At 45.2% G+C, this 17,180-nt stretch overlaps 1 protein-coding gene across 14 annotated transcripts in view; it reads left to right on the top strand.

Annotated features, from left to right (window-relative positions):
* Positions 1-16,658, top strand: part of ATP2B2 (ATPase plasma membrane Ca2+ transporting 2) — a 389,572-nt gene extending 372,914 nt beyond the window's left edge. For 11 of the 14 annotated variants that reach the window (XM_075573778.1, XM_075573776.1, XM_075573774.1 and 8 more), the window contains one exon: positions 14,802-16,658. In XM_075573778.1, the coding sequence (XP_075429893.1) occupies positions 14,802-15,113 (312 nt within the window). In that variant the 3' untranslated portion in view covers positions 15,114-16,658. Of the gene's footprint in view, positions 1-9,848; positions 9,903-14,801 lie in introns of all 14 variants that reach the window. The other 3 variants (XM_075573786.1, XM_075573783.1, XM_075573784.1) reach the window with 2 other exon arrangements.
* The last annotated feature ends 522 nt before the right edge of the window (positions 16,659-17,180 follow it).

The following is a 17,180-nucleotide window of genomic DNA, read 5'->3' as shown; positions in this document are numbered from 1 at the left end:
TGACTGTGTACCACAATATTACACTCAGACCCCTGCAGCAGTATGTCTGTGTACCACAATATTACTGCACCGACACACTTTATTCGAGCAAATACCCAGTATGTACCTGGCAGATACCTGGAATGCGCCGCTCCTCACCTCTGACAAGCCCCGTTGTGTTTGCCTTCCCAGCCTGGGTTCATGCCTGGCTGACGGGCGGCTGATCTGTTAAATGATAATGATTAGGATTTAATAGGCTGCAATGCTTCGCGTGTCTACCAGATGGCATAAATTCATGAATTGTAATGCAGTATATATATATATACTGTGCAGTATTGCAGCCAGCGGGAATAAAATGCTTCAATCCCTGCCTGGAAAATACCTCAATGCACTCGGGCAGAAAACAGTCACAAACCTCAATACACCCGGGTATACCCGAATTCGTGGGACTAGCCAAGCTCGAATAAAGTGTGTCGCCAGTGTACACTCAGATCCCCTGCAGCAGTATGACTGTGTACCACAATATTACACTCAGATCCCCTGCAGCAGTATGTCTGTGTACCACAATATTACACTCAGATCCCCTGCAGCAGTATGTCTGTGTACCACAATATTACACTCAGACCCCTGCAGCAGTATGTCTGTGTACCACAATATTACACTCAGACCCCTGCAGCTGTATGTCTGTGTACCACAATATTACACTCAGATCCCTGCAGCAGTATGTCTGTGTACCACAATATTACACTCAGATCCCCTGCAGCAGTATGACTGTGTACCACAATATTACACTCAGATCCCCTGCAGCAGTATGACTGTGTACCACAATATTACACTCAGACCCTTGCAGCAGTATGACTGTGTACCACAATATTACACTCAGATCCCCTGCAGCAGTATGTCTGTGTACCACAATATTACACTCAGACCCCTGCAGCAGTATGACTGTGTACCACAATATTACACTCAGACCCCTGCAGCAGTATGTCTGTGTACCACAATATTACACTGAGACCCCTGCAGCAGTATGTCTGTGTACCACAATATTACACTCAGATCCCCTGCAGCAGTATGTCTGTGTACCACAATATTACACTCAGACCCCTGCAGCAGTATGTCTGTGTACCACAATATTACACTGAGACCCCTGCAGCAGTATGTCTGTGTACCACAATATTACACTCAGACCCCTGCAGCAGTATGTCTGTGTACCACAATATTACACTCAGACCCCCTGCAGCAGTATGACTGTGTACCACAATATTACACTCAGACCCCTGCAGCAGTATGACTGTGTACCACAATATTACACTCAGATCCCCTGCAGCAGTATGACTGTGTACCACAATATTACACTCAGACCCCTGCAGCAGTATGACTGTGTACCACAATATTACACTCAGACCCCTGCAGCAGTATGTCTGTGTACCACAATATTACACTCAGACCCCTGCAGCAGTATGTCTGTGTACCACAATATTACACTCAGACCCCTGCAGCAGTATGACTGTGTACCACAATATTACACACAGATCCCCTGCAGCAGTATGACTGTGTACAACAATATTACACTCAGATCCCCTGCAGCAGTATGTCTGTGTACCACAATATTACACTCAGACCCCTGCAGCAGTATGTCTGTGTACCACAATATTACACTCAGACCCCTGCAGCAGTATGACTGTGTACCACAATATTACACTCAGATCCCCTGCAGCAGTATGACTGTGTACCACAATATTACACTCAGACCCCTGCAGCAGTATGACTGTGTACCACAATATTACACTCAGATCCCTGCAGCAGTATGTCTGTGTACCACAATATTACACTCAGATCCCCTGCAGCAGTATGACTGTGTACCACAATATTACACTCAGATCCCCTGCAGCAGTATGACTGTGTACCACAATATTACACTCAGATCCCTGCAGCAGTATGTCTGTGTACCACAATATTACACTCAGACCCCTGCAGCAGTATGACTGTGTACCACAATATTACACTCAGATCCCCTGCAGCAGTATGTCTGTGTACCACAATATTACACTCAGACCCCTGCAGCAGTATGACTGTGTACCACAATATTACACTCAGATCCCTGCAGCAGTATGTCTGTGTACCACAATATTACACTCAGACCCTTGCAGCAGTATGACTGTGTACCACAATATTACACACAGATCCCCTGCAGCAGTATGTCTGTGTACCACAATATTACACTCAGACCCTTGCAGCAGTATGTCTGTGTACCACAATATTACACTCAGACCCCTGCAGCAGTATGACTGTGTACCACAATATTACAGTCAGATCCCCTGCAGCAGTATGACTGTGTACCACAATATTACACACAGATCCCCTGCAGCAGTATGTCTGTGTACCACAATATTACACTCAGACCCCTGCAGCAGTATGACTGTGTACCACAATATTACACTCAGACCCCTGCAGCAGTATGTCTGTGTACCACAATATTACACTCAGATCCCTTGCAGCAGTATGACTGTGTACCACAATATTACACTCAGACCCCTGCAGCAGTATGACTGTGTACCACAATATTACACTCAGACCCTTGCAGCAGTATGACTGTGTACCACAATATTACACTCAGATCCCCTGCAGCAGTATGTCTGTGTACCACAATATTACACTCAGACCCCTGCAGCAGTATGACTGTGTACCACAATATTACACTCAGATCCCCTGCAGCAGTATGACTGTGTACCACAATATTACACTCAGATCCCTGCAGCAATATGTCTGTGTACCACAATATTACACTCAGATCCCCTGCAGCAGTATGACTGTGTACCACAATATTACAGTCAGACCCCTGCAGCAGTATGACTGTGTACCACAATATTACACTCAGATCCCCTACAGCAGTATGACTGTGTACCACAATATTACACTCAGACCCCTGCAGCAGTATGTCTGTGTACCACAATATTACACTCAGACCCCTGCAGCAGTATGTCTGTGTACCACAATATTACACTCAGACCCCTGCAGCAGTATGACTGTGTACCACAATATTACACACAGATCCCCTGCAGCAGTATGACTGTGTACAACAATATTACACTCAGATCCCCTGCAGCAGTATGTCTGTGTACCACAATATTACACTCAGACCCCTGCAGCAGTATGTCTGTGTACCACAATATTACACTCAGACCCCTGCAGCAGTATGACTGTGTACCACAATATTACACTCAGATCCCCTGCAGCAGTATGACTGTGTACCACAATATTACACTCAGACCCCTGCAGCAGTATGACTGTGTACCACAATATTACACTCAGATCCCTGCAGCAGTATGTCTGTGTACCACAATATTACACTCAGATCCCCTGCAGCAGTATGACTGTGTACCACAATATTACACTCAGATCCCCTGCAGCAGTATGACTGTGTACCACAATATTACACTCAGATCCCTGCAGCAGTATGTCTGTGTACCACAATATTACACTCAGACCCCTGCAGCAGTATGACTGTGTACCACAATATTACACTCAGATCCCCTGCAGCAGTATGTCTGTGTACCACAATATTACACTCAGACCCCTGCAGCAGTATGACTGTGTACCACAATATTACACTCAGATCCCTGCAGCAGTATGTCTGTGTACCACAATATTACACTCAGACCCTTGCAGCAGTATGACTGTGTACCACAATATTACACACAGATCCCCTGCAGCAGTATGTCTGTGTACCACAATATTACACTCAGACCCTTGCAGCAGTATGTCTGTGTACCACAATATTACACTCAGACCCCTGCAGCAGTATGACTGTGTACCACAATATTACAGTCAGATCCCCTGCAGCAGTATGACTGTGTACCACAATATTACACACAGATCCCCTGCAGCAGTATGTCTGTGTACCACAATATTACACTCAGACCCCTGCAGCAGTATGACTGTGTACCACAATATTACACTCAGATCCCCTGCAGCAGTATGACTGTGTACCACAATATTACACTCAGATCCCTGCAGCAATATGTCTGTGTACCACAATATTACACTCAGATCCCCTGCAGCAGTATGACTGTGTACCACAATATTACAGTCAGACCCCTGCAGCAGTATGACTGTGTACCACAATATTACACTCAGATCCCCTACAGCAGTATGACTGTGTACCACAATATTACACTCAGATCCCCTGCAGCAGTATGACTGTGTACCACAATATTACACTCAGACCCCTGCAGCAGTATGACTGTGTACCACAATATTACACTCAGATCCCTTGCAGCAGTATGACTGTGTACCACAATATTACACTCAGACCCCTGCAGCAGTATGTCTGTGTACCACAATATTACACTCAGACCCCTGCAGCAGTATGACTGTGTACCACAATATTACACTCAGATCCCTGCAGCAGTATGACTGTGTACCACAATATTACACTCAGATCCCCTGCAGCAGTATGTCTGTGTACCACAATATTACAGTCAGACCCCTGCAGCAGTATGACTGTGTACCACAATATTACACTCAGACCCCTGCAGCAGTATGACTGTGTACCACAATATTACACTCAGATCCCCTGCAGCAGTATGACTGTGTACCACAATATTACACTCAGACCCCTGCAGCAGTATGACTGTGTACCACAATATTACACTCAGACCCCTGCAGCAGTATGTCTGTGTACCACAATATTACACTCAGACCCCTGCAGCAGTATGACTGTGTACCACAATATTACAGTCAGACCCCTGCAGCAGTATGACTGTGTACCACAATATTACACTCAGACCCCTGCAGCAGTATGACTGTGTACCACAATATTACACTCAGATCCCCTGCAGCAGTATGACTGTGTATCACAATATTACACTCAGATCCCCTGCAGCAGTATGACTGTGTACCACAATATTACACTCAGACCCCTGCAGCAGTATGTCTGTGTACCACAATATTACAGTCAGACCCCTGCAGCAGTATGACTGTGTACCACAATATTACACTCAGATCCCTGCAGCAGTATGACTGTGTACCACAATATTACACTCAGATCCCCTGCAGCAGTATGACTGTGTACCACAATATTACACTCAGATCCCTGCAGCAGTATGTCTGTGTACCACAATATTACACTCAGACCCTTGCAGCAGTATGACTGTGTACCACAATATTACACTCAGATCCCCTGCAGCAGTATGACTGTGTACCACAATATTACACTCAGACCCCTGCAGCAGTATGACTGTGTACCACAATATTACACTCAGATCCCCTGCAGCAGTATGACTGTGTACCACAATATTACACTCAGACCCCCTGCAGCAGTATGACTGTGTACCACAATATTACACTCAGATCCCCTGCAGCAGTATGACTGTGTACCACAATATTACACTCAGACCCCTGCAGCAGTATGTCTGTGTACCACAATATTACACTCAGATCCCCTGCAGCAGTATGACTGTGTACCACAATATTACACTCAGATCCCCTGCAGCAGTATGTCTGTGTACCACAATATTACACTCAGATCCCCTGCAGCAGTATGTCTGTGTACCACAATATTACACTCAGACCCCTGCAGCAGTATGTCTGTGTACCACAATATTACACTCAGACCCCTGCAGCTGTATGTCTGTGTACCACAATATTACACTCAGATCCCTGCAGCAGTATGTCTGTGTACCACAATATTACACTCAGATCCCCTGCAGCAGTATGACTGTGTACCACAATATTACACTCAGATCCCCTGCAGCAGTATGACTGTGTACCACAATATTACACTCAGACCCTTGCAGCAGTATGACTGTGTACCACAATATTACACTCAGATCCCCTGCAGCAGTATGTCTGTGTACCACAATATTACACTCAGACCCCTGCAGCAGTATGACTGTGTACCACAATATTACACTCAGACCCCTGCAGCAGTATGTCTGTGTACCACAATATTACACTGAGACCCCTGCAGCAGTATGTCTGTGTACCACAATATTACACTCAGATCCCCTGCAGCAGTATGTCTGTGTACCACAATATTACACTCAGACCCCTGCAGCAGTATGTCTGTGTACCACAATATTACACTGAGACCCCTGCAGCAGTATGTCTGTGTACCACAATATTACACTCAGACCCCTGCAGCAGTATGTCTGTGTACCACAATATTACACTCAGACCCCCTGCAGCAGTATGACTGTGTACCACAATATTACACTCAGACCCCTGCAGCAGTATGACTGTGTACCACAATATTACACTCAGATCCCCTGCAGCAGTATGACTGTGTACCACAATATTACACTCAGACCCCTGCAGCAGTATGACTGTGTACCACAATATTACACTCAGACCCCTGCAGCAGTATGTCTGTGTACCACAATATTACACTCAGACCCCTGCAGCAGTATGTCTGTGTACCACAATATTACACTCAGACCCCTGCAGCAGTATGACTGTGTACCACAATATTACACACAGATCCCCTGCAGCAGTATGACTGTGTACAACAATATTACACTCAGATCCCCTGCAGCAGTATGTCTGTGTACCACAATATTACACTCAGACCCCTGCAGCAGTATGTCTGTGTACCACAATATTACACTCAGACCCCTGCAGCAGTATGACTGTGTACCACAATATTACACTCAGATCCCCTGCAGCAGTATGACTGTGTACCACAATATTACACTCAGACCCCTGCAGCAGTATGACTGTGTACCACAATATTACACTCAGATCCCTGCAGCAGTATGTCTGTGTACCACAATATTACACTCAGATCCCCTGCAGCAGTATGACTGTGTACCACAATATTACACTCAGATCCCCTGCAGCAGTATGACTGTGTACCACAATATTACACTCAGATCCCTGCAGCAGTATGTCTGTGTACCACAATATTACACTCAGACCCCTGCAGCAGTATGACTGTGTACCACAATATTACACTCAGATCCCCTGCAGCAGTATGTCTGTGTACCACAATATTACACTCAGATCCCCTGCAGCAGTATGTCTGTGTACCACAATATTACACTCAGACCCCTGCAGCAGTATGACTGTGTACCACAATATTACACTCAGATCCCCTGCAGCAGTATGTCTGTGTACCACAATATTACACTCAGATCCCCTGCAGCAGTATGACTGTGTACCACAATATTACACTCAGATCCCTGCAGCAGTATGTCTGTGTACCACAATATTACACTCAGACCCCTGCAGCAGTATGTCTGTGTACCACAATATTACACTCAGACCCCTGCAGCAGTATGTCTGTGTACCACAATATTACACTCAGACCCCTGCAGCAGTATGTCTGTGTACCACAATATTACACTCAGACCCCTGCAGCAGTATGACTGTGTACCACAATATTACACTCAGACCCCTGCAGCAGTATGTCTGTGTACCACAATATTACACTCAGATCCCTGCAGCAGTATGTCTGTGTACCACAATATTACACTCAGACCCCTGCAGCAGTATGTCTGTGTACCACAATATTACACTCAGACCCCTGCAGCAGTATGTCTGTTACCACAATATTACACTCAGACCCCCTGCAGCACTATGACTGTGTATCACCATATTACACTCAGATCCCCTGCAGCAGTATGACTGTGTACCACAATATTACACTCAGATCCCTGCAGCAGTATGACTGTGTACCACAATATTACACTCAGACCCCTGCAGCAGTATGACTGTGTACCACAATATTACACTCAGACCCCCTGCAGCAGTATGACTGTGTACCACAATATTACACTCAGATCCCCTGCAGCAGTATGACTGTGTACCACAATATTACACTCAGACCCCCTGCAGCAGTATGACTGTGTACCACAATATTACACTCAGATCCCCTGCAGCAGTATGACTGTGTACCACAATATTACACTCAGACCCCTGCAGCAGTATGTCTGTGTACCACAATATTACACTCAGATCCCCTGCAGCAGTATGTCTGTGTACCACAATATTACACTCAGATCCCCTGCAGCAGTATGACTGTGTACCACAATATTACACTCAGACTCCTGCAGCAGTATGTCTGTGTACCACAATATTACACTCAGATCCCTGCAGCAGTATGTCTGTGTACCACAATATTACACTCAGATCCCTGCAGCAGTATGACTGTGTACCACAATATTACACTCAGATCCCTGCAGCAGTATGACTGTGTACCACAATATTACACTCAGACCCCTGCAGCAGTATGACTGTGTACCACAATATTACACTCAGATCCCCTGCAGCAGTATGACTGTGTACCACAATATTACACTCAGATCCCTGCAGTAGTATGACTGTGTACCACAATATTACATTGTTAGTACACATTTCCTTGCGCACAAGCTCTTGTTTTATGACACACAATGTATCTTGCTGCGCATCACTGAACATACAATGCAGGTGTAACCAGCTTCCCCCTCCCTGCTTGTCACACACGTGAGCGGGATGTTGCAGCGTTTACGACATTAACGGACACATTTTGCAGCCAAGCAGGAGATCTACACCTGCATAGTTTCATATTCAAAGGCCTCATATCCCACACTGACTTAGCACAGAAGGTCTCCATAACCCACACTGACTTAGCACAGAAGGCCTCCGTAACCCACACTGACTTAGCACAGAAGGCCTCCGTAACCCACACTGACTTAGCACAGAAGGTCTCCATAACCCACACTGACTTAGCACAGAAGGCCTCCGTAACCCACACTGACTTAGCACAGAAGGCCTCCGTAACCCACACTGACTTAGCACAGAAGGACTCCATAACCCACACTGACTTAGCACAGAAGGCCTCCATAACCCACACTGACTTAGCACAGAAGGCCTCCATAACCCACACTGACTTAGCACTGAAGGCCTCCATAACCCACACTAACTTAGCACTGAAGGCCTCCATAACCCACACTGGCTTAGCACAGAAGGCCTCCATAACCCACACTGGCTTAGCACTGAAGGTCTCCATAACCCACACTGACTTAGCACAGAAGGCCTCCATAACCCACACTGGCTTAGCACAGAAGGCCTCCATAACCCACACTGACTTAGCACAGAAGGCCCTCATAACATATTTGGCCACAGTAGACACACTGATGAGGTGCTAGATCAGGGGTGGCCAACTCCAGTCCTCAAGGGCCACTAACAGGTCAGCTTTTAAGGATGTCCCTGCTTCAGCACAGGTGGCTCAGTTATAATGAGACTATTACCCTCAACAAAATGGGTTCTATAGCAGGAGCGGCCAACTCTAGTCCTCAAGGGCCACCAACAGGTCCGGTTTTAAGGCTATGCCTGCTTCAGACTAAGCTACTGATTGAGCCAGCTGTGCTTAAGCAGGAGTAGCGTTAAAGCCTGACCTGTTTGTTTCCCTTGAGGACCGGGGCTGGCGACCCCCTGCCTTAGAGCTTGTAGGTGCAACTGTACGAGTATTTAGCAGGGTGCAGTAACTAACGGATCAATTTGTCCCTTGCACTAATAATGACTAATTAACAAGAGCGACTCAATTACTAAAGGGACTGGACCCATACCCACAATATCCTTTGCATGTCATATTGTCCATTTAATTGATATTGCACTGTAGTAACACTCACCGAATCCTTATTAGTAACTAGATACTTATATAGGCACTTACCATGAACTAGTTACTAAACATTACTCACCTAATGCAGTTGGCATCTCTTGGGAATGGTTAAAATATCTTTCTTTTTTCTTCTTCTTTTTTTTTTGTACGTAAAAACTAATAATAATGGCCCAACATCTTTTTGGGTCTAGTTCTGAATGATATACATTGATTTCCGTGCTGCTCTGCTCTCTTTCTGAACCTGTTCCACTGTGTTTGTTTTTCCCAGAGGGCTAGAAAACACTGGACCAAAGTTTAGCGAGAGAGCGTGAAATAGAAAGAGGTTGTGAGTCTTTAACCTTGAGCCTGAAATGAATGTGACTCAAACTGCAAGGGTTTCGTCTTGGCGATAACCTGGGTAAACATTCGAGTATATGCCCAAAAACTACCCGCTGTGCAAAACTGCCAGAGCACGTGGGAGATGGAGCCCGCGCATATTCTTGGAAACGCCCAGATTGACATTTTCTTGCCTTGAAATGTTTCGAGGGTTAGATGTGGTACTTTGGACAGTTCCAGGATCCGTGTTGATGCTGGAGAAACGGAGATTAATTGTACTGTAGGTCGGAATAACTTTTAACGCTCCGACAAGGGACTTCTCCATGGACAGTGTTATACATATAGAGCTTTCGAAACCTCAGCTATCTCTTCTTCGCCGTACACATAAAGAAAAGATCTGTCACTCCTTCAGAGCTCTGTATGCACTACTGTAGGGCTGGAAAACTCCAGTCCTTAAGGGCCACCAACCGGCCGGGTACTAGGTATATCCCTGCTTCAGCACAGGTGGCTTAATCAGTGGCTCAGTCATTGACTGAGACACTATTTAGGCCACCTGTGCTGAAGCAAGGATATCCTTAAAAAACCTGACCTGTTGGTGGCCCTTGAAGACCAGAGTTGGTCCCACCCTGTCACAGAGCATTTGCACATCATAAAAGATTCTATCAGTGTACATTAGCTGCAAGAAAAATGTTTGTATATTTAATGTCCGTATTAGATAAGAAAGCACATGTAGTGTTGAAATAAACTGAATGTACCTTTTTCCCTTCCTCTGATCCACCTTGCCAGTATTACCAGTCTAACTTGCAGGGGGTAGGCGATGGAAAACGGATGAAGATCTTTTGGGGGTTGTTTTATTACAGCTGTGAAGAAGAAGAGAAGTCCCCCATGTATCACACTTGGCAGCTGTAGCATCCTCCCCCATGTTTGTCATGAAGTACCCTTGTCCAAAGCAGTTTTTTGTCTCTGTGCTGTTGTCTGTTCCCGTTAGTACAGGGGCCTGTGTCTCCCTGTCTGTCAGTGTCAGTGTTTATATAGTGTCTGTGACTGGCATTAACTTCCAACTGTACAGGATTGAACTAAATAGCTGCTTCCAACACCCTGTGGCATGTTTACTAAACAATGCTATGCCACCTTCAGTTATTGGGCCAGGAGTTTTCTTCCAGCACCAGCACAGGTCCAATGGCATAGCACCATTTAGCAATTCATCACATTAATCTCGTCCAGAAAGTCTCAGTTCCAGTTACTAGAGGAGATTACACAAATAACACAACAACTTGTTACCGTGGCCTGAGAAAAGCCCCAACACATTGCGCACGACTCTATATCCAGTTACGTGCAACGTTTCCACGCCATTACGTTTCACATGAGGCTGGTAATGTAAGTGGAACTGCCACATTAAGGCACCAAATCCCGAAAAGTTATGTTTTAGTGTCAGATAGTCATTTTGGTCTCTGAGCACCAGTGTGTCCGGCTAATGTGCTTTGTATGAGGATGTAGGAGGTATAAGGTATTAATGTCCCTTAACATGGTACAATGATGGGTACCAATTTTGGTATCTTACCATTTTGCATGTGTCACGGGAAACCAGCAAGTTAAGGGGCTCATTCTGTATCCCCCGAAACGGACAATCGGGCCGATTTCAGCCAAAATCTCCCATTGACTTCAATGGGAAACTCTGGCTTAAAACCGCCCCGATCAGATATTATACAGTCAGCCCTTAAGAAACTTACAAACTCATTGACAAGTTTCTCCCCATTTGGGACACAATATTGTTGTGTCTCCCCTAACATATCCCTTCAATACACAACACGCAGACTTGCAGAAAGACACAGCTGGGGGTGGTTTTCACAATGCTTTGCTTCTGGATATAAATGTGTATATGGTTAGAGTGTGGCGATGGTGCTATAAGCACTTCCCATACGCCTGTTTGAAGAGACCCTTCCATGTTGGAATTGGCAGGATGTTAGGAAGGTCCAGAGACGGAAGCTGATATCGAGCTGTTCACAGCATTGTTCGTCTATTAAACCCACCGCACACATTAACAAGGACTGAAGGGTTGTAGGACTTAAAACTAGAGGAAGGAATGTTCTGGGTTCTTTCAACAATCTTACAAGGGCATAGAGCAGGGGTCGTCAACCCCAGTCCTCAAGGGCCACCAACAGGTCAGGTTGTAAGGATATCCCTGCTTCAGCACAGGTGGCATTGCAATCTGTGCTGGAGCAGGGATAGCCTTAAAATCTCACCTGCTGGTGACCCTTGAGAACTGGAGTTTGATACCCCTGGTATAGGGTATTACACATTGAAGACTAAAAGTCGTACTCGAGGATAGAAATGTAGCCAAAAACACTTGAAAGTAAATAACTTCCCGTTCGGCTGTATCTTGGCATTGCGCAGTATCACACTTTCGGACAATTAGGCTTCAAATTGGTGGATGGAACATTGGGCGTATACTCAAGTGTTTACCCTTTGTGCATGATCAAATCAGCAGAAAATACATGCGATAATTATAAATAGCATAAGAAACACTCATTGTTTCACATTATCCAGGCCTCCAAGTGTAGCTGTGGTGTGCCAGTTCTTTGTGTTCCCGTGGTACTTGTGACCCCCTCCATGTGGCGTGGCATGTGTTTTCGTTATGTCTGCTCATGGCTGCCACGTTTTTTCATTTGCTTTATGTAACCATTCTAACCCTTCGGCTGATTTTCCATGAGGTTACTCGAGAGAGATCACCGGGATCATAATTAAGGGGAAACTCGGCATACTGGGGACTCCCGGTCAATGAAACATGGGGACTTGTCCATTAAAGGGCAGTAGTGCTGATTTGGCAATGCCGCATTGTGCTTCTCATTCAGGGCAATGGAAGATTTTGTGCGAAACGACTCCCATTACCCGAAGATAAACATGCTGCAATATACACCAGTGACCAGTATGACCACTGAATTCCAACCCTCCCACTTAGTGAGTGGGCGCCAAACATGTACTGCATGGGGTGACCAATTCCAGTCCTCAAGGGCCACCAACAGATCAGGTTTAAAGGATATTCCTGCTACAGCACAGGTGGTGCAGTCATTGACTGAGCCACTGATTGACCCACCTGTGCTGAAGCAGGGATATCCTGAAAACCTGATCTGCTGGTGGCCTTTGAGGACTGGAGTTGGCCAACCCTGTAATCTTCGGTAATAACCTCTCCTATTTGGTACCAGCAAGCAAAACGCCAGCGATTTCAGCTCTGCGCAGAATGAACACTGCAGGACAATTAACAACATGCAGTTTGTAGCGATTACATCACGTAGTGTTTTGGGGGTTTCATGTATATCGCGGTAATCAGCATTGTTCCACGGTGCGGCATGTTTATATTTTGGGAGGGGGAAATTTCCTACAAAAAGACACTATTTTTTATTGCCCTGTAAAGTGCAGCTAAAACAGAATGGATATAATATGGTAGCCCTCCATCCTAACCATGGGCCCTGTCACCGGAACAGACACTTCCTTGAGATTGACTCCCATTCCTCCCAGACCTCCAGGAAGCGGATTGGTTGACGTTGAAATGCAGCCACTCTTGGAATAGTAGTTACGATCTCTTTTGGAGTAACCGAGCGATTACAGCTGGCCACGCCTAGCTCTTCTTGTGTCTACGCCATCTAACCGTGACTGTGTTGTTTTTGTGCTTTTCCTGTCTGCAGTGTTATTGTGTCTTCTTCTTTTTTTAAGTTTATTGTATTTGTAAATTATTGAACAGACTTGACCTTCCTCTGCTGGAAAGATGCTAAGGCAAGGGGTGGCCGACTCCAGTCCTCAAGGGCCACCAACAGGCCAGGAACTAGGGATATCCCTGTTTCAGCATAGGTGGCTTAATCAGTGGCTCGGTTGAAGATTGAGCCACCTGTGCTGAAGCAGGGATATCTTTAAACCCTCACCTGTTGGTGGCCCTTGAGTATTGGAGTTGCCCACCCCTGTGTTAAGGGGACCTCTCTAGCAGTCGACATCCCAAAGCACATACATTTGTATGAATACCTCATTAATATGGCTGGTTTATACCATGGCCTTCTATATTAACAAGGGATTATCCGTGTATAGGGATCAATCGCCTGAAAGAATGTTTTTCTTCCTTAACAATTGTGTTTTAGTAATAGTTCTTTTTTTTTACCATTGTCAATTTCAGTCAATAATTGAAAAAAAAAATTGGGGAGGGAGAAAAAAACAAACCAAAAAAATCCACAACACTGAGCCGCCTTCTCTCTCTTATGTTTGTTTAAACCTAACACGCGGACATTTTGAATTTCTGCTGTCTGTCCTGTCCCTAACCATGCGCTGCCCTCTTTAAAGAAGCATCCTAACCCACATCTAACCTTTCCTCTTTTGTCCTAGGATATAAATGATATATTTCACATGATGCCTATATGTTTAATGTCTTTCCCCCCCCTCTTTCTCTTTCTCTCCCCTTCCCCCTCTCTCTCCCCTCCTCCCCCCTCTCTCTCTCCCCTCCTCCCCCCTCTCTCTCTCCCTCCCCACCCTCCTCTTCCCCCCCTCCTCATTCTCTGCCTCCTCTTCCCTGTCCCCTCTCTCTACCCCTCCCCACCCTCCTCTTTCCAACTCTCTTTTCCCCTCCCCACCCTCCTATTCCCCCTCCCCAACCTCCTGTTTCCCCCCTTCCCGCCCTCCTATTCCCCCTCTCTCCCCCTCCCCGCCCTCTTATTCCCCTCTCTCCCCCTCCCCACCGTCCTCTTCCCCCCCTCCCCACCCTCCTCTTTTCCCCCCTCTCTCTCCCCCTCCGTCTCCCCGCCCTGCCTTCTTCCCCCCCTCTCCTCTTTCCCACCTCTCTCTCCAAACCCCCCTCCCACTCCCCTCCTCTCCCCCCCCCCACCTCTCTCCCGCTCCCCACCCTCCTCTTTCCCCACGCACACAGATCCGCGTCGTGAAGGCATTTCGTAGCTCTCTCTATGAAGGTTTAGAAAAACCGGACTCTCGAACTTCTATCCACAATTTCATGACCCATCCCGAGTTTAAGATTGAAGTCGCCCAGCCCGATATCCCTCTTATCGATGACCTGGAGGCGGGGAGCCCCGCCCCGAAGCAAAATGACTCCAGCCAGCCTCAGTCACCTAACAAGAACAACAACGCTATAGACAGCGGAATAAACCTCGCTACGGATACAAGCAAATCAGCTACCTCTTCCAGTCCTGGGGGCCCTATACATAGCTTGGAGACATCCCTTTAGCTGGAGAAGGCATTGCAACAGCAATTGAATAATCCATAGTCATGAAAACAAGTGATTCCGGTGTCTGGCTCAGAGAAGCTGTTTTCAACTCTTGCGAGTCCAGCGGTAGAAGCTACTGGTTCAAGGCGCCTCTGGAAATGAGAATATGACAGATTTGAAACTGCCCTCACGTCGCTCGCTCCTGGAAACAAAAAGACAAAGCTTAAAAAAAACAACAACAAAAAAAAAAACAGAAAAAAAAACCTAAAAAAAAAAACCACACTAACTAACAAAAAATGTTCCTGCATGAATGTACACTTACAATCCCTTCTCTCTACTGGTTTTATTTTCATTTTTTTTGTTTTTTTTTACATTGGTTGCTGGGGGTTTCCATAGGCGGGATGATAGATGGAAGACAGGGCACACGGATTTGAAAAATAACAAATGAATTTATTAAGCTAACACAACGTTTCGACCGCAATGGTCTTTATCAAGTGCAAGTGGCTTCCATAGGCGGGACAGACAAATACTTTCCCCCCCAGTCTGCAGTATTTATCTATTTAACTGAGATATGGGAGCTGCTCGCAAAGCACGCCGTGCTCGCCATCCTGTATAATCCGTTACCATTTCATATTTTTTTCTTTTTGAAGTTGCAAAGCTCCAACTGGCACAGTGGATTTGCACCGAAATAGCGACAGAGGAACTCAAAGCATTTATGAAAGATTTATATAGGAGAGAGATGTGTGTATGTGCGTGTGTATATATGTATAAATCCCTTTATGTAACTCCAAGGAGAAATGTGTATATTGGCATATCTTCACGAGCGGTGGAACACACGCCGCCAATCTACCAGTCAACGCGTTTTTAGTTTGTAACTTTAACTTTAAAAAAAAAAAAAAAAAAAGAAGAAGCAAAATCGGTGTTCAAGCTCTTTATGCATGCATGTGACAAGGGAAATATGTTATTTCCTAAAGACAAAACATATGAGGTAAAAAACAAGCAAACGAAAAAAACAAAAAACTATACTTACTGCAAGCAAGGTGCACGAAAAAAGGTCATGTTTATTTATGTATGCCACTTGTAGTGGACAAATGCACAAAGCAGCATTGGTGGAGGCCCATGTATTTTAGGTTGATGTATTTACACAAAGCGTTCCATACTGAATATGTACATACAATGGCGTTCCATTATGGTCACTTTGAGAGGGATGAGCTGGAAGAGCAGGCTGGACATTTCCTTACTCTGAGCATCCTTCACAAACTGTAAACATCCTAATTTTGTCAAAATGGCGGGCTGCCATTGGAAGCTATCTGGCATGATTGCCAAAATAAGGAGAGAAAAAAATTTGGAAAAACAAAATATTGTTTTTACCATTATTTTGCCCCCGTACGGGGTTACAATAGCAATAATGCCCTGTGTGACTGGCCTTAAAGGTTATGAAGTGACCTGTTACGGCCCCTTTTCTTTAACATGCTGTTTAATTACTTATGTACTGCAAGGTTGTTTAATAAGTCCATTTTCTTGAAAATCATAGAAACACACAAACAAAATATACTTTGGCATGTTGCCTTGTTTCTGCTTCATCTATTTCTTTAGATGTTGATGTTCTAAAAGATGAATGTAACTTGTTTACAAATTTGAAGATAACACGGGAAAAAAAACCCATACAGATCCCACAAAGCTCAGAAAAAAACCTTAACCAAACAGTAACACTCGTTGGGCGCAAGTTTTTCACAACAAATGTTTATTATACAACAGTACGGTTGAGATTTTCTGTGCTCCGTTTAGGAATCTTCTCTAAATGATCTTATCTCACCAACCACATTGTAATGCTCATATAATATTCTTAAGCTGACCACAGACACCGTCCCATGTATATTGGGGTTTTGTTTCTTGTTCTGTGTTAAATAATGCACAGTTTGCCAAGGAAAGACATAAGCAAAGAGGTTGTGGTCAAAATGATTGACCCTCCTAAACTAAATTTGAAACACACACACACAAACACACACCAACAGAGGATGGCCAAACGCTTAATTTTTATGTTGCCATCTTATTATCCTAGCTTTAGTTAACAAAACAAACCAAAAA

The sequence above is a fragment of the Ascaphus truei genome, chromosome 17 (genome assembly GCF_040206685.1).
Source record: "Ascaphus truei isolate aAscTru1 chromosome 17, aAscTru1.hap1, whole genome shotgun sequence".
NCBI lineage: Eukaryota > Metazoa > Chordata > Amphibia > Anura > Ascaphidae > Ascaphus > Ascaphus truei.
Note: the sequence above shows the minus strand (reverse complement) of the source record. Positions and strands in the feature narration are given on the sequence as shown.